The sequence below is a fragment of the Myotis daubentonii genome, chromosome X (genome assembly GCF_963259705.1).
Source record: "Myotis daubentonii chromosome X, mMyoDau2.1, whole genome shotgun sequence".
NCBI lineage: Eukaryota > Metazoa > Chordata > Mammalia > Chiroptera > Vespertilionidae > Myotis > Myotis daubentonii.
Window position 1 is genome coordinate 104,776,449 of NC_081861.1, and position 18,828 is coordinate 104,795,276.

At 39.0% G+C, this 18,828-nt stretch overlaps 1 protein-coding gene across 1 annotated transcript in view; it reads left to right on the forward strand.

The window, feature by feature from the left end:
* Positions 1 to 3,368, forward strand: part of SH3BGRL (SH3 domain binding glutamate rich protein like) — an 85,390-nt gene extending 82,022 nt beyond the window's left edge. The window contains exon 4 of the mRNA XM_059680345.1: positions 1,744 to 3,368. Within this exon, the coding sequence (XP_059536328.1) occupies positions 1,744 to 1,776 (33 nt within the window). The 3' untranslated portion in view covers positions 1,777 to 3,368. The remainder of the gene's footprint in view (positions 1 to 1,743) is intronic.
* The last annotated feature ends 15,460 nt before the right edge of the window (positions 3,369 to 18,828 follow it).

Genomic DNA, 18,828 nt, shown 5'->3' on the forward strand with positions numbered 1-18,828 from the left:
TTTTGAGAGTCTGTGTTATTGTTTGTGTTTTCACTAGAAAGCATTTACTTGCATTGTTATCTGAGTTACTGTGAAATTCTGTTTCTTTGTCAGACTTTCTTAAAATTGCTTCTTTTAGGCTTTGTGTAATTTAAATCACAAGAAATGTTAGGTAAGGCATTTTTGTTTAAAAAAATTAGTAAAATGCAACTTAAGTAATTGATTTCAGTACATATTTTAGGAAGTATGAAAGTGAGGATAGTCTGTTTTATGTGACAATAACTCTCCTTCAATTAAGCATAGCAATTCTTCATTCATTCATTTGTTCATTCAACAAGTATGTATTGAATGTCAAGCACTGACTTAGCCTTGATGATGGAGCAAATACAGGAAATACATCATAGTCCCTACTTTCAAAGTTTTTAGTGAGGGCTATGTATACAAATATGTATATAATATATATGTCTACAAATAATTATAATTTAAGAGATATTATGAAAAAATTTTAAAAGACATACTACAGAAAATTCTATACAATTATTTTAAATAAGGTCTACAGGTGTCCAGAAGAAATAATAATACATTACTAGGAAGGAATTTGGGGACAGAGTCACAAAAGAGGTGACATTAGAGCTGTTAGGAATTTCAAAATACTGAAGTGACATTAAGACATTTTTACAGAAGCATCAACAGGAACCACTGCATTGGGATATACCTATACGTGATGGTAGAGTATTCCCCCTTATTTGCGGGGGATACATTCCAACACGCAGTGGATGCCTGGAACCATGGATTGTGGGGAATCACGGGACTTGGTTGGAAAGTCTGTAAGGAGGATTCTCTGGAAGGTAGGAGGCCTCTAGGGGATTCTTACCGAAGGCAGTAGACCTAGCCTTGACTTTTCCAAACAAGTCTGAGCCCCTAGGTATTTTACTGGAATCTTTATGTTTAGACTTCAAAACGTCCTTGTTTTAAAGACACTACAGATACATGTGTTTTCTCAAGGATGCTTACCCTGCTGATCATATCTACAGGTTAATTTTAGTTCAAGCTGTTGCTATAATAAAAGCCTAAGGAGGCAGGCGAATGGGATTGTCTGGTTCCTTTAGCCAGGAAGTCCCTTAGCCCTCTCTTTCACAGAAACATGTGTCAGAGTAATCATTCATCTGTCACTCAGGGTCTGCTTGTCAGTCCCAGCAATGGATAATGGATAGTATTGAAGCATGTACATATATGATTTTTCCTATACATACATACCCATAATAAAGTTTACTTTATAAATTAGGCACAGTAATAGAGTCACAACAAAAATAATGATAAAATAGAACAATTTAAGCAATATGTTACAATAAAGTTATGTGTGTTCTTTATCTCTCTAAAATTTCCTTACTGTATTATACTCACCTGTTCACTTAAAGGAAGTACTTTATGGCTTCTCTTTAGCATAGTTGAACTGCCAGCAATAGTACTCTTGCACTTTGGGGCCATTATTAAGTTCACTAAAGGTTACTTGAATGCACTATGGAAGTTGTTTGGACAGCTACTTAAGTGATTACTGAGTGGGTATAGTATATATTGTATATACGTTGCACCAAGGGTGATTCATGGCCTGGGTAGGACTGTCTTTTCTGAGGACCACTTTTTGCTTTTGACTGTTTTTAGTAATTTAAAGTAATGTAGTCCAACCAAAATATACATGGATATGGATATCTGATTCGTGATATTTAAATCTGTTTTTTGTTTTTGTTTCTGTTTTCATTTCAGGAAGCAGAAGCACAGGCAAAGCAGCAAGCATGAACCTTAAACATTCTGCCCTACACATCCTGGAAAAGGAATCTCCATTATTTTTATAAAAGAGCAGAATTATCTTGGCTTCAAAAGAAATAGGCTGTCTTGAAATAAAAGATTCGTTGGTGTTTTTGCATGCAAACAATCAAACTGAATACATAATTAAATGTGAATGTCATGATGAGGAGAATGTGAATGAACATAAAATTTTAAGTAGATGTTATGGAATAGTTTTGTAATCTGCCAAGACATTTTATGTAGTTCAATGATTTTAAAAAGCAAACACTTCTGTACTTTGTTGGTATTATTATTGCAGCTTAAGTATATCTGTAGCTCTACATTGAGGAATTTAAAAAGGAGAGAAAGAATCTGTCTTTTGTTCCCAAATTGCCTCATTAATTTTAGTGTATCTTTTTTAGTGATGTTATTGTGACTAAAAAGTAGTTGCAGGTAATTTTGATGATATGGAAGACATTGTAATTTCCAATGGTAATTATAACATTCCCATTATTTTGTTGTTGAAACCTATATGTACTGGAGTACAGGTTTTCCAGGCTTCTAAATGTAGCCTTTCATTGCATATTTCAGTGATTAGAAGAGATGACCTCCCACAAAATAATGCATTTGTTTGACAGATTTTTTGCTTAACTACACAGCAAAATGATGTAATCATGTTTTGAAGTTGCTTGCTCCAGTGAAATATGCATACGTATGTTATGAAAGTGGGATGATAAGTACATTTAAAGTGGCATTCTTTTGTAAAGAGCTCAGACTTTTAATTAACTGTTATAAAATAGGTCAACATTAATTGCTTAATTCTGTTTTGGGGGGTCTTTGCTAGCAGTATCTTAGTCGTTTCCTCCTTTTAAAATAAATTGTGATCACAAATGCTACTATCTCTCAGATATTTGATCTTTGTATTTCATCAGGGCCACATAGTATATGAATACATTAATCCAAGTGCAGGGAATATTTTCTATGCCTTTATTCCAGTGAATAGTATAAGTGTCAGATAAAAAGGTCAATTTTAAAATGTTAATTCTAAAGACTTCTAAGATGACAAGAAACATCATGGCCTGAGTCACCGACCCACAAAGAATATACATTGTACTTTAGTGCCACACTATTTTATTAATAAAACACTTTTTAAAATTACTTTTTCATTGTCATTTGAAGTGTTTAAGTCTGTGCTCTTTGCAAAAATCAACATATAATGAAAACATGGCTTTGCTTACTGAGATTCAAACTTGATGTGATGCTTTAAAATAAACTCAGTACTGTTAGAAATACAATTGATGAGTTCCTGGAGTTCTAGATAGTTTAATAATAAATTTAGGTGAGTAGTGCAAATTTTTGCTATATAATAACAAAGAAAACATTTGGGGATGCAGTTTCTAAATTTAATTTTCAGGGCCCTAAATTTTGCAATACACACTAGACTCAAACAAAAAAATATTCCATTGTTTTGTGTATAAAAATATGCTCTGGAGAACATTAGAGAAAACAGGGTGTTTTGTAATAGATTCTGGAAAATGTTTTTAAAAATTGGTCAATATTTTTTCCTGAGCTTTATTAAATGCTGATGATGCTACTTTTAATAATCTGTGTGGACATTTTCCTTTATTTTAGTATCAAATAAGTTAACACTATCAAAAACAGTCTTCAAAAATAGATGACCTTTTTGAGATGTTTGTATCTACTAGACTGTACCTTACAATTAACAGATATGTATATTTAAAGTAAAAGGTTGGATTGAGTCTTCCTAAAGTGAAATCTTTCATTTTGTCAGCTGAACACTATATGTCTGGTAGATACAAGAACAGGAAGGTAAATTCTGATTATTAAAGTGAGTTTTATAAAGAATTTTCACAAAATTTGCCTGCATAATTTTATTGATACAACCAACTTTATCCATTAATCAGTTGAGAGACATCAAGTTGTTTCCACTTTTGGCTATTATACATAATTCTGCTATGAATATTCCCATACAATTTTTTTCCAAAATTTGTTTTTAGTTTTTTAGAGTGTATATATAAGTCATGTGGTAGTTCTATGTTTAAAAATTTGAGGATCTGCCAAAATTTTCCAAAGTTGCTGCACTATTTTGCATTCTCACCAGCAGTATATGAGGATATAATTTCTTCATTTTCTGCCTGACAGTTGTTATTATTTGTCTTTTTTAATATAATCATTTTAGTGGCTGTAAATTTATATCTCATTATAATTGTGATTTAAACATCTTTCCATGTGATTATGATTATTTATATAACCACTTTATAAAAATATCCTTTCAAATACACTATCCATTTTCAACTAGGTTATATTTTCATTCTTAAATTGCAAGTGTCCTTTACACAGTATATTCAGAAAACATGTCTTATCAGGTATGCGATTTACAAAGATGTTCTCCCATTCCATGGATTGTCTTATTTTCTTTTTTTATATTCTATATTTTTTAAATTTATTTTTGCAATTACAATTTACATTTAATATTTTGTTGTATTAATTTCAGGTGTAGAACATAGTGGTTAGACAAATAATAAACTGTTCTCCCTGATATTTCCAGCACCTGCCTGGCACAATATATACTTATTACAATATAATTGACTATATTTCCTATACTGTGCTTTACATCCTCATGACTATTTTGTAATGAACAATCTGTACTTCTCAATCTTTTCACCTTTTTTCAGCTAGTACCTCAATCCACCTCCCCTCTGGCAACCATCAATCTGTTTTCTGTATCTATGAGTCTGATATATATATATATATATATATATATATATATATATATATATATTCTTTATATTTTACATATAAGTGAAATAATATGGTCTTTGTCTTTCTCTGACAGTTCATTTAGCAAAATATGCTCTAAGGAGGTTGGATAACTGGATGAAAGAAGTGAAGGGATTAAGAAGTACAAATTGGTAGTTATAAAATAGTCATGGGGATGTAAAATACAGCATAGGGAATAATATAGTCAATAATATTGTGAGGGAGCCTGACATGGTGGTGGACTAGGAGAAAGCTACATTGACCTTCCACTGGGACCAAATTGGAATTACAACTAAAATATAGAAAAATCATTCTGAATAACCAACTGAAAACTAGCTGGAGAAAGCCTGATAACCAAGGACTTAAAGAGGAGGCCACATCAAGACTGGTAGGAAGTGTGGAGGTGTGAGATGGCTGGCCAGGCTCTCACAGGCAGTAGCTGAAATTCTGGAGAGATTCTCAGCTGTGGGAGTTCCCTCTGAGAAGTCTGGAGTCTATCCTCCAAACCAGGCTCCACAGCCCAGAGCACCAGAACTGGGAAAAGTGCTCACATAACATCTGGCTTTGAAAAGAAATGGGGTTTCTGTCCACCAGGGAGAGATGGATAGAAATGCAGGCACTCTCTTAAAGGGCCAATGAATGAAAAGTTTGTTTGTAGCCATTCACCTTAAGCTTCAGTAGAGGGAGAGCAGAGTGGACTACCACTGTGTGAGGGGAGTCTGGAGTTGGTGGCCTTGGGGAGAGACCTGAGACAACAAGCCCCTGGATCCCTGTGCTGAGCCATTCCCTTATACTGCAGAAGCCATCATTATCAGGCAGACAGTTACCACCCAGGTAGCATTAGCTTGCGGGGGAAGTGATAGCCACATACTTTGAGATCCCGCTCATCCCACCCTGTGGAGATTAAGCCCTGACTACAGCCAGATGATCATTAAGTGACTAAGACTGACAGCCTGCAGGCAGAGGCGGATCCTCGTATGCTTTGAGTCTTTGCTTGATCTGCTCCTGGGCCTGGGACTAGTAAATGCATAATGTAGTGCTCAGCTTGGTCCTTTCCATAAGCACACAAGCCCAGCAGAGGAAGCCACAAGCTATGGGTTGCTGACAGCTCTAAACAGGTTGCTCAGAGCCAAACCCAGACAGTGTCTGACAGTGGTCTGCACCAGAGACCCTCTGAAGAGGCTAAGACCAGTACACCTAGTTGCCAGCTTCAGATAACAGAACAGGATCCAATAAGCTTCACAAGCAGCATATCCACAGGCAGATAGTGGCAGGCAACAAACCCTGCTGAGGTGGATTCATTTTATGTGATTAGCATCTACACAGCAGCCTGCACGCTATGTTGGGAGTTGGGCCTCACTCTCAGACAGCCTGAGGGTTGAGCCCACAAACAAAAAGGCCAATAGCAATCAAGACTCAATAACAACAGGAGGGACCACACAACGTGCACAAGGGACATCCTTAGAAAACCCAGTTCTGGTGATCAGGTACACTGTGCCAATAGGGCCCACTGATCACCTACTTCATAACTCCACCATACAAAGACTGTGAGTCATATCAGATGTATCTAATACATAGAAACAAACACAAACAGGCAACCAAAATGGGGAGACAAAGAAACAGGTTCCAAATGGAGGAACAAGATAATTCTCCAGAAGAAGAGCTAAATAAAGTAGAGGTAAGCAATTTATCAGCTATAGAGCTCAGAGTAATGATTATAAGCATGCTCGACAGTATGAAAAAAGACATAGCAACCATAAGAAAGGACCAGTCAGAAACAAAGAATGCCATATCTGAAATTAAGAATACACTGAAAGGAATAAAAAGCAGGCTCAATGAAGCAGAGGATTGAATCAGTGATTTGGAATACACTATAGAAAAAATCCCCAATCAGAGCAGCAAAATAAAGAAGACTCAGACAAAATGAGGATAGTTTAAGGGACCTTTGTGACAACAAGGAGCACAACAACATCCATGTGATAGGGGTACCAGAAACAGAACAGAGGAAACAAGGGGTTGAGAACCTATTTGAAGAAATAATGTCTGAAAACTTTCCTAACCTGGTGAAAGAAAAAGATATACAAGTCCAGGAAGCTCAGAGATTCACAAACAAGATGGACCCAAAGAAGCCCACATCACAACACATCATAATTAAAATGTCAAAAGCTAAAAACAAAGAGATAATCTAGAAAGCTGCAAAGGAAAGGCAGTAAGTGACCTACAAGGCAGCTTCCATAAGACTGTCAGATGATATCTCAACAGAAACATTTCAAGTGGGAAGGGATTGGCATGAACTATTCAAAGTGAAGAAAAGCAAGGACCTACAACCAAGGCTACATTAACTTGCAAGGCCATCATTTAAAATTCAAGGGGAAATAAAGAGCTTCCCAGATAAGAAAAACCTAAAGTAGTTTGCCACCACCAAACCAGCATTACAAGAAATGTTGAAGGGTTTGCTTTAAGAAGTGGAAGAAGAGCCCAGACAGTGTGGCTCAGTGGTTGAGCATCAACCTATGAATCATGAGACCACGGTTCAATTCTAAGTCAGGGCATATGTGTGGGTTGCAGGTTTGATCCCCAGTGTAGGGCATGCATGAGGCAGCCAATCAATGATTCTCTCTCATCATTGATGTTTCTATGTCTCTCTCCCTCTCCCTTCCTCTGTGAAATCAATATATATATATATATATATATATATATATATATATATATATATATTAAAAAAAGTGAAAGAAGAAAAACAAAACAGAGGAATAGAGTTAAAAAATAAAATGGAAATAAATACATACCTATCAATAATCACTTTAAATGTAAATTGTTTAAATGCTTCAATTAAAAGGTATGCAATAGCTGAATGGAGAAGAAAACATGCTATCTTCAAGAGAGTCACCTCAGACCAAAAGATACATACAGAATAAAAGTAAAAGAATGGAAAAATATATTTCATGCACCTGGAAAGGGAAAAAAGCAATATTTATATTTGACAAAATAGACTTTAAAATCAAGGATATAGTAAGAGACAAAGGACACTACATAATGATAAAGGGATCAATCCAACGAGATATAACCCTTGTAACTATTTATACACCCAACATAGGAGCCCCTAAATATGTAATGGAAATCTTGATGGACATAAAGGGAGAGGTTTACAGTAATATAGTTATAACAGGAGCTTTTGACACCCCATTTACATCAATGGATAGATATTCCAGATAAAATAAGGAGATGGCAGCCTTAAATGACACACTATATCAAAAGGATTTAGTTGATATCTTCAGAGCATTTCATCCCAAGTCATCAGAGGAATGTTTTCTAGAATAGAGCACATGTTAGGGCACAAAAACAATTCTCAATAAATTTAAGAAAATTAAAATTCTATAAAGCATCTTCTCTGACCAAAATGCTGTGAAATTTGAAATCAACCACAGGAATAAAACAGAAAAGCACACAAAGACATAGATGCTAAATAACATATTACTAAACAATGAATGGGTTAACAACGAGATTAAGGAAGAAATCAAAAGATGGCATAAAACAAAATAAAATGAGAACAAAACAACCCAAAATCTGTGGGACACAAGGGAAAGCAGTCCTAAAAGAGAGATTCATAGCATTACAGGCTTATCTCAAAAAACAAATAAACAAGAAAAAGCTCAAATGAACACTCTAATTTTACACTTAAAGGAACTAGAAAAATGACACAAACAAATTCAGAGTCAGTAGAAGGAAGGAAATAATAAAAATCAGAGCATAAGTAAATGAAAATACAAAAGATCAAAGAAACCAAGAGCTGGTTCATTAAAAAGATAAACAAGAATGACAAACCTTTAATGAGACTCTTCAAGAAAAAAAGAGCCCTAGCCAGTTTAGCTCAGTGGATAGAGCATCAGCCTATGGACTAAAGGGTCCCAGGTTCAATTCTGGTCAAGGGCATGTACCTTAGTTACAGGCTTGATCTCCATGCAGGAGAAAACCAATTGATGCATCTCTCTCACATTGATGTTTCTCTCTTCCTTTCTCCCCTTCTAATCTCTAAAAATCCATGGAGAAATATCTTCTGGTGAGGATTAACAAAAACGAAAAAGAGAGAGAGGACCCAAATGAATAAAATCAAAAATGAAAGAGGAGAGGTGACAATTAACACCAGAGAAATACAAAAGATTGTAAGAAAATATTATGAAAAATATGAATAACTATATGCCAACAAATTGGACAATATGGAAGAAATGGATAAATACCTAGAAACATACAACCTTCTGAAACTACATCAACAAGAGTCAGAGAATTCTAATACACAGATTACGGCTAGTGAAATTGAAGCAGAAAAAGAATAAACCTCCTAACAAACAAAAGTCCTGGAAATGATGGCTTTACAGGTAAATTTTACCAAACATTAATAGAAAATGAACACCAATCTTTCTCAAAATAATCCAAAATGTTTCAAGAGGAGGGAAGACTCCCAAGCTCATTTTTTTTTGTATTTGTACAGGTGACTTTTATTTTCTTCTTTATATATATTTTTTTAAATAATTAAATCTTTGTTGTTCAGATTATTACAGTTGTTTCTCTTTTCTTTGTTTCCCATTTCTTCTTTGTTTCCTTCTCAGTTTCATTCTTCAATGTCTTATAGTTTTCCAAGTACTGGTCTTTTACCTTCTTGGTTAAATTTATTCCTGCATACCTTATTTTTGTTGTTGTTGTTGCAATAGTAAATGGATTTTCTTAGATTCTCTTTCTGATTGTACGTTATTGATATGTAAAATTGTGACCAATTTCTGGATATTAATTTTGTATCCTCCTACTTTGCCAAATTCATTCATTAGATCTACTAATTTTTTCCTTGAATCTTTAGGGTTCTCTATATACAATATCATGTCATCTGCAAAGTGTGACAGTTTGAGTTCTTCTTTTCCAATTTGATGCTATGACTTCCAGTACTATCTATACTGATAAAAGGGTAATATGCTAATTAGACTGGATGTCTTCTGGATGACCTTCTGGACGTCCTTTCTGACAAAGCTGGGCCTGGATGAAGCCACCTGGGATCCAGGGCACTTGTGGTCAGCCTGGGCAAAGCTCCCTGTGGTCCTGGGTGCCTGCGGCCAGCCCGGGCAAAGCTGCCCATGATCCCAGGTACCTGAGGCCGGCCCGGCGAAGCTGTCTTGGGTCCCAGGTGCCTGCAGCTGGCCAGAGGGAGAGAAGCCCAGGTTCCGGGTGTGGGCGCTGAGGCAGAAGTGGTTAAGGGGGATCAGGCCTGCAAGGGGGCAGTTAGGGACGATCAGACCAGCAAGGGAGCAGTTAGGGGCGATCAGGCAGGCAGAGGTGAGTAGGGGTGATCAGGCAGGTTGGTGGGCGAGTAGTTAGGAGCCAGCAATCCCAGATTGCGAGAGGGATGTCTGACTGCCAGTCATTTGGTCTTTCGGTCATATATAAAAGGCTTTTATATATATAGACTAGGGGCCCAGTGCACAAAAATTTGTGCTCTCGGGGGGGAAGGGGGGGCCCTCAGCCGGCCTGTGCCCTCTTGCAGTCTGGGACCCCTCAGGAGATAACGTCCTGCTGGCTTAGGCCTGTTCCCAGGTGGCAGAGGGCAGGCCCAATCCCTAGGTGCAGCCCCTGGTCGGGCTCAGAGCAGGTCTGATTGGGGAGTTGGGGCGCCGCCCCCTGTCATGCACAGAGCAGGGCGGATTAAGAGGTTGCGATGCCACCCTCAGTCACGCTCAGGGTAGGGCCAATTGGGAGGTTCGGACACCGCCCTCTGTCACACTCAAGGCAGGGTCGATGGGGAGGTTGTGGCGCCACCCCCTGTCATGCACAGAGCAGGGTCCATCAGGGGGGTTGGGGCTCCGTACCCTGTCATGCACAGAGCAGGGCCCATCAGGGAGTTGAGGAGCTCCCCACTGTCACTCACAGAGTAGGGCCGATAGGGGAGTTGGGGCACCTCTCCCTGTCACACACAGAGCAGGGTGGGTCAGGGGGTTGGGGCACCTCCCTCTATCACCCACAGAGCAGGGCCAATCAGGGGGTTGAGGCGCTGCCACTGTCACATTCAGGGAAGGGCCAATGGGGAGGTTATGATTCTACCCTGTCACACACAGAGCAGGGCCCGTGGCGGGGGGGGCACCGCCCTCTATCACCCACAGAGCAGGGCCGATCAGGGGCGCTGCCACTCTCACACACAGAGCAGGGCCCGTGGGGGGGGGGGGTGCCACACCCTGTCACACACAGAGCAGGGCCCATCAGGGGGTTTGGGCGCTGCCCCCTGTCACGTTGATCCCAGTGCCGGGAGGCCTCACGGCTCCACTGATCCTGGTGCTGGGAGGCATATTACCCTTTTAGTATATAGCATAGAGGCCTGGTGCATGGGTGGGGACCGGCTGGTTTTCCCTGAAGGATGTCCTGGGTCAGGGTGGGGGTCCCCACTGGGGTGACTGGCCAGCCTGTGTGAGGGGATGATGGCTGTTTGCAGCTGGTTACACACCCTTCAGGGTGGGGTTCCCCACTGGGGTGCCTGGCCAGTCTGGGTGAGGGGCTGAGGGCTGTTTTTAGGCTGGCGGGTGACTGAAGCTCCCAACTGCTCCTTTTTTTCTTTTTTTTTTCTTTTTTAATTCTGGGCCAGCTTTAGCTCTGGCGCCAGCTCTGAGGCCTCTGCTGCTGAAAGCAGGTATCTGGTTTGTTTGTGTTCTATAATCAAAACTCTGTATCAACTCCACCTCTGAGATCCCGGCTCGCTGAAAGCAGGTTTCTGGGGTTTTGTTTAGCTTCCATATTTGTTACAATGTTTCAAACTGCCAGCTCAGAGGCCAGCAAGGCAGGCGGGGAACGTTGGAGTCCGCCGTCACTGAAGGAAGCAAGCCTCATTCATGTTCACTTTAAGCTGCCTGGCCGCCGGCCGCCATCTTGGCTGGCAGTTAATTTGCATATCTCGCTGATTAGCCAATGCGAAGGGTAGCGGTCGTATGCCAATTACCATGTTTCTCTTTTATTAGATAGGATGTGTGCTGGATTTTATCCAATGCTTTTTCTTCAACTATTGATATGATCATGTGATTTTTATTTCTCCCTTTGTTTATGTGATGTATCACATTTATTTATTTGAGAATTTTGTACCAACCTTGCATCCCTGGGATAAATCCCATTTGGTCATGCTGTATGATCTTTTTAATGCATAGGAATTGATTTGCTAATATTTTGTTGAGGATTTTAGCATCTATGTTCATCAGGGATATTGGCCTGTAATTCTCTTTCTTTCTAGTGTCTTTATCTGATTCTGGATTTAGGATACTGCTGGCCTCGAAAAACATCATGGAAGTCTTTCTTTCTCTTAAATTTTTTGGAATATTTTTAGGAGTGTTGGTATTAGTTCTTTTTTGAATGTTTGGTAAAATTCACCTGTGAAGCCATCTGATCCAGGACTTTGGTTTGCTGGGATTACTGCTTCATTTTCTTAGCTGCTATTGGTCTATTCAGGTTTTCTGATTCTTCCTGATTCAGTTTTTGAAGATTGTATGTTTCTAAGAATTTGTCCCTTTCTCCCTGGTTTTTCAATTTGTTGGCATATAGTTATTCATATATATATTTGCAATTCTTTGTATTTCTGTGGTGCGAGCTGTTACTTTGCCTCTTTAATTTCTGATTATATTTATTTAGGTCCTCTTTCTTTTTTTATTGATGTGACTGGTTAAAATTGAAGAAAACTTTTTTTTGTCTTTTTGAAGAATCAGCTCTTGGATTCATTAATGTTTTGTGTTGTTTACTTCACTTTTATGTCATTTATTTCCATTCTGATCTTTATTATTTCCTTCTGTCTACTTACTCTAAGTGTTCTTTTTCTAATTTTTTTTTGGTGTGGTTTGTTTGTTTATTTGAGATTTTCTTGCTTCTAGAGGTAGGCATATAATGTTATGAACTTTCCTGTCAGGACTGCTTTTCCTGGGTCTCATATAGATTTTATTTTGTTGTGTGTTAATTTTCATTTGTGTCCAGGTAATTTTTTTTATTTCTTCCTTGATCACATTGTTAACCCAGTGATGTTCAATAACATGCTATTGAACATGTGCTTAACCTCCATGTGCTTGAATTTTTTTTATTGTAATTGATTTCTCATTTCATGCCATTGTGATCCCAGAAGATGTTTGATATGATTTCAATATTTTTAAAATTTTTAAGTCTTATTTTGTGTCTTAAGATTTGGTCTATCTTTGAGACTGTTCCATGTGCACTTGGGAAGCATATATATTTTGTGGCTTTGGGATAAAATGTTCTGTAAATATCAATTAAATCCATCTGATCTGGTGTGTTGTTTAGGGTTGCTGTTTTCTTGTTGATATTTTGTTTGGAGGATCTATCCTGTGATGACTTTGTTGTGTTAAAGTCCCTTACTATGACTGTAATGCTGTTGATCTCTCCCTTACAGCCCACTAAGAGTTATTTTTATATATTTATGTGCTCCTATATTGGGTACATATGTGTTTATAAGGATTATATTCTCTTGTTGGATCGATCCCTTTAGTAGTATGTACTGACCTTCTTTGTTTCTTGCTATGGCTTTTATTTGAAGTCTATTTTGTCATATATAAGTATTGCGACCCCAGCCTTTGTTTGTTTGTTTATATTTGCATTGAATATCCCTTTCCTTCTTTTAACTTTCAGCCTGTGTCTAACTTTTGTTCTTAGGGGCCTTTCTAGTAGACAGCATTGTAGTCATATTTTTTTATCCATTCAGCTACTCTATGTCTTTTGATTAGACCATTTGATCCATTTACATTTAATGTTATTGATAAGTACATATATATTTACATTATTATACCTATGTTTCTCTCTCTCTCTCTCTCTCTCTCTCTCTCTCATCATATGTAGTTTTCTTCTTCTTAATTAGTTCCTTTAATATTTCTTGTAATGCTGCTTTGGTGGTAATGAACCCCTTTAGCCTTTTTTTTGGTATGAGAAAAAAAGCTCTTTATTTTGCCTTCAATTCTAAATGATGGCCTTTCTGGATAAAACAGTCATAGCTGCAGATCCTTGCTATTCAGTTTGAATACTTCATGCCCATCCCTTCTGGTCTGCAGTGTTTATTTTGAGAAATCAGCTGACAGCCTTATTGGAACTCCCTTTTAGGTGACTAACTGACTCTCTCTTATTGCCTTTAAGGTTCTCTCTTTGTCTTTAAACTTTGCCATTATAATTATGATGTGCTTTGCTGTTGGTCTCATTGGGTTTATCTTTACTGGGATTCTGTGACTCCTGAACCTGTGTGAACTTTCCCGTAAGCAGGTTAGGGACTTTTTCAGCCATTATTTCTTCAAAAAAGTTCTTTATTTCTCTCTCACTTTCTTCTCTTCCTGATACCACTATGATGGGGATATTGTTATGTTTCATATTCTGTCAAAGTTGCCTTAAACTATCCTCATTCTTTTTAATTCTATTTTCTTTTTTCTGTCCTGATTTGGTGTGTTTTTTTCTACCTTATCTTACAAATGGCGGATTTGATCCTCTGTTTCATTCAATCTACTTTTTATTTCTTATAGTGTATTCTTTTTTAAAAAATATATTTTTTATTTATTTTAGAGAGAGAGAAAGGGAGAGGGAAAAACAACAATGTGAGAGAGAAACATTGACCACTTAGGGGGACAAACTGACAATGTAGGTATGTGCCATGAGAAGGAATCAAACCGGCAAATTTTTGGTACACAGAATGAGGCTCCATCAACTGAACCATTCTTGGTGGGTGTTCCAGCATACTCTTTGTGTATTATTATCCTTTTAAAAATGTTTATTTATTAAATTTATTGGGGTGACATTGGTCAGCATGAACGTGTAGGTTTCAGGTGTGGGTTTCTATATTACAAGATCTGTATATTGCACCATATGCCCACCACCCAAATTCAAATCTCCTGTCACCTCATATTAGGATCCCCTTTTCTTCCTACCCCTTCCCTCTGGCAACCACCATACTGATGTTTGTGTTCACGAGTTTCAGTTTTATATCCCACATATGAGTGAAATCATATGGTTCTTAGCTTTTTTTCTGACTTATTTCACTTAGCATAATATTCTCAAGGTCCATCCATGTTGTTGCAAATGGCACTATTTCATCCTTTCTTATGGCTGAGTAGCATTCCGTTGTGTATATTTACCACATCTTCTTTATCTAGTCCTCTGTTGCAGGACACATTTTGTGTTTCCATGTTTTGGCAACCATGAATAATGCTGCAATGAACATAAGAGTACATATATATTTTTGAAAACATGTTTTCAAGATTTTTGGGGGGTACACCAAGGAGGGATATTGCTGGGTCATATGGTAGCAATATTCTTAATTGAGAAATTGCCAAACTGCGTTCCATAGTGTTTGTACCAGTCAATATTCCCACAAGCAGTGAATGAGGGTTATCTTTTCCCACAAGTTCTCCAATACTTCTTGTATTGTTGATAGTGGCCACTCTAAACAGGTATGAGGTGGTATCTCATTGTAGTTTTGATTTGCATTTCTCTAATTGCCAGTGAGGTTGAACATCTTTTCATATATCTATTGGCTATTCATATGTCTTGTTGGGAGAGGTGTATTTTCAGGTACTCTGCCAACTTTTTGATTGGGTTGTTTGTTTGCTGTTGAGTTTTATGACTTCTTTATATACTTTGGAAATTAAATCTTTGTCTGAGCTACTATTTAGAAATATCATCTCCAATCTGGATGGTCACCTCTTGGTTTTGTTGTCAGTTTCTTTCCCAGTGCCGAAGCATTTTCTTTGATGTAGTGCCACTCATTTATTTTTTACTTTACTTGCCTTTGGGGTCAAGTTCATAAAATGTTCTCTAGGAACAGGGTCCATAAGTTTGGTACCTATATTTTCTTCTATGTAAGTTATTATTTCAGGTCTTACATTTAGGTCTTTGGTCCATTTTAAATTAAATTTTTTACATATGGACAAACTATAAACCAGTTTCATTTGTTTGCATATGGCTTTCCAATTATCCCAGCACAACTTATTGAAGAGACTATCTGTATTCCATTGTATGTTTCTGGGTCATTTGTTGAAAATTATCTGTCCATATACATGGTTTTATAGCTGGGCTCTCTTTTCTGTTCCATTGACTTGTGACTGTTTCTCTGCAAATGCCATGTTGTTTTGATTATCCTAGCTCTGTAATATAATTTGAAGTCAGGTAGCATGATACCTCCAGCTTCATTCTTTTTTCTCAGGATTGCTTTGGCTATTTGGGGTCTTTTGTGTTCCATACAAATCTGATGATTTCTCATTCTATTTATTTAAAAAACTAGAGGCCCGGTGCACAAAAATTTGTGCACTCTGGGGGAAGGGGGGGGTCCCTCAGCCTGGCCTGTGCCCTCTCGCAGTCTGGGACCCCTCGGGAGATAATGACCTGCTGGCTTAGGCCTGCTCCCAGGTGGCAGAGGGCAGGCCCAATCCCTAGGTGCAGCCCCTGGTCAGGCTCAGAGCAGGTCTGATTGGGGAGTTGGGGCGCCACCCCCTGTCATGCACAAAGCTGGGAGGGTTGGGAGGTTGCGATGCCACCCCGAGTCACGCTCAGGGTAGGGCCGATTGGGGGGTTGGGGCACTGCCCCCTGTCACACTCAAGGCAGGGTCAATGGGGAGGGTGCAGCGCCACCCCCTGTCATGCACAGAGCAGGGCCAATCCGGGGGTTGGGGCACTGCCCCCTGTCACGCACAGAGCAGTGCCCATCAGGGGGTTGAGGAGCTCCCCCCTGTCACTCAGAGAGTCGGGCTGATAGGGGAGTTGGGGCGCCGCCACCTGTCACACACAGAGCAGGGCCGATCAGGGGGTTGGGGCGCCGCCACTCTCACACTCAGGGCAGGGCCGATGGGGAGGTTATGGCTCTACCCTGTCACACACAGAGCAGGGCCCGTGGGGGGGGGGTTGGGGCGCCGCACCCTGTCACACACAGAGCCGCAGGGCGATCAGAGGTTGGGGAGCTCCACCTTATTAGGCACAGAGCAGGGCTGATCAGGAGGTTGTGGCCCCACCCCCTGTCACACACAGAGCCACAGGGCGATGAGGGGGTTTGGGCACTGCCCCCTGTCACGCTGATCTAGGTGCCGGGAGGCCTCTCGGCTCCACTGATCCCGGTGCTGGGAGGCATATTACCCTTTTACTATATAGGGTAGAGGCCTGGTGCATGGGTGGGGCTGGCTGGTTTGCCCTGGAGGGTGTCCTGGATCAGGGTGGGGGTCCCCACTGGGGTGCCTGGCCAGCCTGGGTGAGGGGATGATGGCTGTTTGCAGCTGGTCACACACCCTTCAGGGTTGGGGTCCCCACTGGGGTGCTTTGCCAGCCTGGGTGAGGGGATGATGGCTGTTTGCAGCTGGTCACACACCCTTCAGGGTGGGGGTCCCCACTGGGGTGCCTGGCCAGTCTAGGTGAGGGGCTGAGGGCTGTTTTCAGGCTGGCGGGTGACGGAAGCTCCCAACCGCTCCTTTTTTTCTTTGTTTTTTGTTTTTGTTTTTGTTTTTGTTTTTTAATTCTGGGCCAGCTTTAGCTCTGAGGCTCCAGCTCTTAGGCCTCTGCTGCTGAAAGTAGGTAATTGAAACAATGTATAACTCCAGCTCTGACTCCAGCTCTGAGATCCCAGGTCACTGAAAGCTGGTTTCTGGGGTTTGTTTTTTTTAGCTTCTATATGTTAAAATGTTTCAAACTGCAGGCTCAGAGGCCTGCAAGGCAGGCGGGGAATGTTGGTTTCCTCCGACACTGAAGCAAGCAAGCCTCATGTTAGTTTCAAGCTGCCTGGCTGCTGGCCGCCATCTTGGCTGACAGTTAATTTGCATATCTCCCTGATTAGCCAATGGGAAGGGTAGTGGTCGTACGCCAATTACCATGTTTCTCTTTTATTAGATTAGATGACATTGGGATTTGGATGGGGACTGCATTAAATCTGTGCATTGCTTTTGGTATTATGGCCATTTTAACTATATCGATTCTTCCAATCCATGAACTCTGGATATTTTTCCATTTTGTTGAGTTTATTTCAATCTATTTTAATAATCCTTTGAAATTTTCAATGTATAGGTTTTGCACATTCTTTGTTAACTTTATTCCTAGGTATTTTAATCTTTTGGTTGCAATTGCAAAATGAATTTTTTTCATTTCTTTTTCTGAAGTTTTGTTGTTAGTATACAGGAAGGCAATGGGTTTTTGCACATTGCTTTTGTATCCTGCAACTTGACTATATTTGTGTATTGTTTCTAATAGTTTGATGTTGTTGTTTGTGGAGTGTTTAGGGTTTTCTATATATAGAAACATATCATCCACCAAAAGTGACATTTTGACTTTTTTCTTCCCTATATGGATGCCTTTTATTTCTTTCTCTTGTCTTATTGCTCTGGCTAGGTCTTCCAGAACTATGTTGAATAAGAGTTGTGGGAGTGGACATCCTTGTCTTGTTCCTGACCTTAGAGTAAAAGCTTTCAGTTTTTCACAATTTAGTATGATATTAGCTGAGGGTTTACCATAGATGACCTTTACTATGTTGAAGTACTTTCCTTCTATTCCTATATTATTGAAAGTTTTAATCATAAATGGATGTTGTATCATATCAAATGCTTTTCTGCATCTACTGATAAGATAATATGATTTTTATCATTTCTTTTGTTAATGTGCTGTATTACATTTATTTATTTGAGTATGTTGAACCATCCTTGTGCCCCTGGAATGAACCCCACTTGATCCTAATGCATTAATTTTTTTAATGTACTGTTGTATTCAATATGCTAGTATTTTGTTTAAGATTTTGCAGCTGTATTCATCTGAGATATCAATCTGTAATTTTCTTATTTTGTGTGCTATCTTTGCCAGATTTTGGTATCGGGGTTATATTGGCCTCATAGAATGTGTTAGGAAGTATTGCCTCTTCTTCAATTTTTCAGAAGTTTGAGAAGGATAGGTTTTAAATCTTATTCGAATGTCTGGTAGAATTCACTGTTGAAGCCATCTGGTCATGGATTTTGTTTTTTTGAGAGGATTTTTATGTTACTTTCAATTTCCTCATTGCTGATTGGTCTATTTAGATTTTCAATTCTTCATAATTTATTCTATGAATTCTAGGAACTCATCCATTTTTTCTTGGTTATTGAATTTGGTGGCATATAGTCTTTCATAATATTCTAATTGATCCTTTATATATTATGAAGTCTGTGGTGACTTATCCTCTCTCATTTCTGATTTTTTTATATGGGTCTTTTACCTTTTTTTCTTAGTGAGTCTAGCCAGGGGTTTGTCAATTTTTATTAATCTTTTCAAAGAACCAAC